We start from the raw sequence: 4,632 nt of genomic DNA on the forward strand, positions 1-4,632 counted from the left end.
GCTCTTGTGCGAATGCCTGCTTCGAGAGCGAGACCTGGAACAGAAGCAATCGGCCTCACGTTAGCACGTGCCCCGGAGAGCTGTGATATTAATACCCCGTGGTATTAAAGCATCTGGCAAGCAGATGAGTGGTGAGAGCATTACACAGTAAAGTCACAAACTCAGAGTACCCTTCTCCCCATCCCTCATCCCCTGCTGCTGTTTCTGGAAGTGAGCAGAGCTGCTAATCTGCAAGAAAACATCCAACCTTATTTTAAATAAGGAAGTGAGAATCACTTTCCCAGCCAAGCCAGAGTTTGAATGCAGTGAGACGCTAGCATAAACCTTTGATTTCAGCTTTGATTTCCTAAGCAAGCCATTCTATGAACAGTAGAAGTTTGCCTGGGCTTTCTTGTGACAATTTCTACCCCAGAATGGGAAGGGGAACACCCTTGGTGCTGTGTGCTGTAGCAGTTCTGTCCATTGCACACCACAAACAGCAAATCTCTAAGGAACAGGGAATAGGTGGAGGTTTCCAAGCTGAGAAGGAGCTGTTAGTCCTGGTGCTTTACAGCAGAACACGGTGCTCAGAGCCCAAGCACTGAAACACCTCCTGTTTCCTTTGGGGTGTGCGGTTCTCCCTGCCATGCAGCCTCTCCAGCAAGACAGGAGGACTACGGACCTGCTTACTTCCAGGTGACTAATAAATTCTCCAAAACTAGATTTACTGGGAACTCTGAACACCTCCCAGGTGTTTTGGAGCCTGCTGTACATTCCTGTAATTCAGCTGGACTCAGCCCGAGGTGCGTTATAAAGAGACATACCTCGAATGGCTTCGGCTTCTGGAGTAAGAGCGGCGCCGTCTCGATCCAGGTCTGTCTTCCACTAATCTAATCTTTCTGCCATTTACTTCTGTCCCGTCCAGCTTTTCAAGGGCTCTTTTCATGTCAGAATAGGATTTGAACTCAATCACACCTTCATTTTTCCTTCCTTTGTGTGCATCTGCATATGTCACCTCCCCTGCCTGACGCATATAATCCTAGGGGAAGAGGACAGAATAACCATGGCCTCGAGTCCAGAGCCAGGCCGGCCCCGCTCATTTCTGCAACGGCGCTCGCTTAAACCTCTCCAACTCAACACGGGGTTAACCACGCAGCATTTGCCGAGCCAACGCCAAGGTTTCTGCGCAAGCCAAATAACACCCAACCACTTCACAGAGTTTGTGTGCTCAGGACTAAGGTGGTGTTGATGGTCTGGGGCCATAATTTCAGGTCCTCCCACCTCGAGTTTAATTTCAAATGCGCTCTGGACTGTGATAAGTTTCAATTGACAAAAGTGATTAAAGAAATAAAATGCTTGCTCTCAAAATTGTGTTTTCAAAGGTAACTGGGGAACGTTTTATCGACTTGAAGGTCGAATAAGCAGAGGCAAGCATCCTTCACCTAGGAAACTTCTCATTCTGCTGGGAGAAGCCCCCACACCAGTAAAAGCTGGGTTCATTTTCCCACTTCATGCTTCCTGGCTTCTCCGTTTCAATCCCTGAACACCTCAGTTTATCAGGGAGGGCCGTGCTGCCCCGCTTTGAGCAAAGCAGCAAACAGGGACGTCCTTCAGCCCCCGCGGACTTTGGCTGCGATGAAACGGGGCACAGAGCTCAGGTCTGGTTGGTTTTCAACCCCACTCCTCCCATTTTAAGTACACTGAAATGAAAGCTGTTCAAGAAAAGCGATGCATCCAGTAGAGGATTAATCATGCCATGCTCTACTTACAATTTGTAATACCTGAAGCAAAGACAAGCTATTGAGGGTGTGAAGCGTTAACAACAAAAGACATTGGAAGACTCGGTACGTACCTGCACTAGGGTTACACACTCAATTACAGACCAGTTTCTACTACGGCAAAGTTTGTTTAGAACAAATTTTACCCATCCTTAAAAGAGAACCATCAAAGAAAGCGCTCCTGTAAGAACAAGTGTTTGTAACCATTGCTGCCAAGTTTGAGAAGGAAACACTGCCTTTTACACCTACTATTGAAATTCTGCTCCCTGTCCTGCCCCCCATCCACGATGCAGAGCCAACACTTCACCTCCAGCACGCTCGAGGCGCTGGGGCTACACAGCGTTACCCAGTGCCAAGAATCACTTTCCACTCCTTTGGACTTTGAGAAAATCTGAGATTTTGCATGATTTCTCATTCTGGAAGCATCCTTTCCCTGAAACCCTCTTAAGAACAGCTTTATGTGATGTGAAAATTCTTAAGAGACTGCACAAGAACGATGCTATCGCTTCCAAACAGCTCTAGCACCTTACGAGTCGATGAGTAAAACCCCAGTGAGGAGGGTGAGCTCCTCCAGCTCTAGCAAATCCTACCCCTAGCCCCATTAAAGTCTGTTTTGACAGGGTTTCAATACAAAACACATCTGTACGGGCTGCTGGGATGCGGCAAGGTCAACAGTTACTGATGCCAGGTCTGCAGGTGCAACTCCTAACGTCGCATTCATCACTTCATAAACACAAGGACACTTCCATATTGACTGAACCTGTGTGTTCCTTCCCAAATCTGTGTGTGTGTGCGTGACTGAATCACGAGTTGGAGTCAAGAACGCAGGCGCGCACCCGCTCTCCTTGCTGAAAAGGAAGCGAGGTTTTTACCCTTTGTGCTCTTTGCTAGAGAGAGGGTAAAGAAATGGGCCCCATACCTTAAGATCTTGCCAACTGCAGCGGCTTGACAAATTTTCCACAATCAATCTGTATTCTGTACGGGTTGGAGGACCGTACTTATCTCTTCCGCTTCTTCTATAACCATATCCACCTTTAGGAGGTGACAAGCAGACAGCAGTGCTTCAAGCAGGGAAATGGAGCGCTCGCTCTACAGCCCCGACGAAAACGGTTCTGCCCCGTACGCTCGCAAATACGTCAAAAATTCACCCGCCCGCCGGCCTGGATTCGATCCCCCTCGCGTAAAACGTTACAAAGCTCCAAAGCATTTAACAAAAATAAATAAATTACTACAAGCACGTGTAATTAAAACAATGCACGTAATTATAATTACGCTACAATTAACATGCAGTTAAATTTAAAGTTATTTTTAAAGCAGCTTGAAAGAAGAAACCGAATTAAGCCAGTTTACTAAGGTTACTTACATTGCTTAAAGGCTTTCTGAATATCTGACATGAATAAAGCTTTTCAGGCACCTATTTCAGATTAATCTCATCTGTCTCTAACCCCTGGGGTCCTCACCACCCAGGTCTAATGGGAAAAGGTTGCGGTCGTCACATGGCTTCCTTGTTTTTGGGTCAGCCAAGGGCCACAAAGGTCAAAGAGCCACGGCATGGAAAGGCAACCCAGGGTCAGCAAATGGGACGGGCAGTCATCTTAGCCTCAAAGGACTCTTTTAATTAAAACATTGAGGTCTTTGTTAAAGCTATGTTAAACAGCACATTGCAAATCAACCATTCAAATAGTTAAACGAAACGATCATGATCATAAAAACGGTACAAGAAACTGCGTTTATTAATTTATCAATTAAAAGAGTTTAATACAGCACACAAGTTAATAAATATGCAGATCGACAGTTACAGTTACAGTTACAGAACACTATTCACAACTTCGTAGCATTTTCTCGTAAAATTACTTTTAAAAAAATAAAGAGCAACGAATGTTTTATTTAAGAGAAGCCATGGATACAAATGCATGGCAGTGCTTACTGCGTCCAGAACCGTAACTGCTGTCACGCCGCGGGCCTCTGGCATGCTCCACGATCACTCGCTCCCCACACAGATCTTTCCCGTTCAGCTCGTACACCGCATCGTCCGCATCGCGCAGGTCGTCAAACTCCACAAAGCCGTACCTGGAGAGGGGAAGAGGGAAAACGAATCACTTGGAAAGAACCCAAATTTGGGAGCTGTGCTCAAAGCCAACTCGCACCCTGCAGCGGGTTCCTGCGGAGGCGAAGACCTTGCCCTCCTTCAGATCAACGTGGGCTGCAACCCCTGGAAGGCCACCCAAGGGTTCAAGGCCAAGGGCACTGCACCCACAGACCCACTGCATGTGGTGCTACGCTGCTTTATTCAATATATTTGCTCTACAGCAGTGAGGCTACACTGCATTTGACAGATGTTGAAGTATCCATGGGCTGTGGTTTAGGATTTATCCTGAATTTTGAAGAGCTCCAAGTTCATTCCTAGCTCTAGTAGGAAGCCACCTTAATTCCTGCTCTTCAAATGGAAATATTCATTCATCTCTGTAAACACGAGTGCTCTGTACCCCCTGCATGAAGGTCCAACAAGGAATAAACTACAAAGGCAGGTCAGGAAAAGGGATTTTGTTCTAATTGGACCCATTTGACTCTTGACTGTGGACGGCGCTGATGGTTTGGGTACGAAAAGCAACGTGCTCGTGCAGCAGGAAGGATCCTCCACCTGCCGAGATGCTTGCAGCTTCCCATGTACAGCTGAGAAAGGGCTTTATGCCCGCTGTGTTTCCAATATCCTGGCATTTAACAGAGCAGGGTGAGCCCAAATCTTGTTAAGGGACTTGAGGAAACGCTGCAGCAGTAACCACGAACAAATTTCCTGGGCAAATGAAGTGTCCACCTGTGGCCAAGAGGCCTTGCAAGGGCAGCAGGGGGTGCAGGTCTGGAGATCAGAGGGTTT

The 4,632-nt window shown here is 47.0% G+C and overlaps 1 protein-coding gene across 1 annotated transcript in view; it reads right to left on the reverse strand.

The window, feature by feature from the left end:
• Positions 1-3,827, reverse strand: part of SRSF4 (serine/arginine-rich splicing factor 4) — a gene marked incomplete at its 5' end in the record, with an annotated part of 4,880 nt that extends 1,053 nt beyond the window's left edge. The window contains 4 exons of the mRNA XM_010193605.1: positions 1-34; positions 804-1,018; positions 2,677-2,789; positions 3,685-3,827. The exon at positions 1-34 is cut by the window's left edge and continues 1 nt beyond it. Of these exons, the coding sequence (XP_010191907.1) occupies positions 1-34; positions 804-1,018; positions 2,677-2,789; positions 3,685-3,827 (505 nt within the window). The remainder of the gene's footprint in view (positions 35-803; positions 1,019-2,676; positions 2,790-3,684) is intronic.
• Positions 3,828-4,632: the final 805 nt, after the last annotated feature.

This window comes from Mesitornis unicolor, unplaced genomic scaffold, assembly GCF_000695765.1.
Source record: "Mesitornis unicolor isolate BGI_N332 unplaced genomic scaffold, ASM69576v1 scaffold36671, whole genome shotgun sequence".
Classification (NCBI taxonomy): domain Eukaryota; kingdom Metazoa; phylum Chordata; class Aves; order Mesitornithiformes; family Mesitornithidae; genus Mesitornis; species Mesitornis unicolor.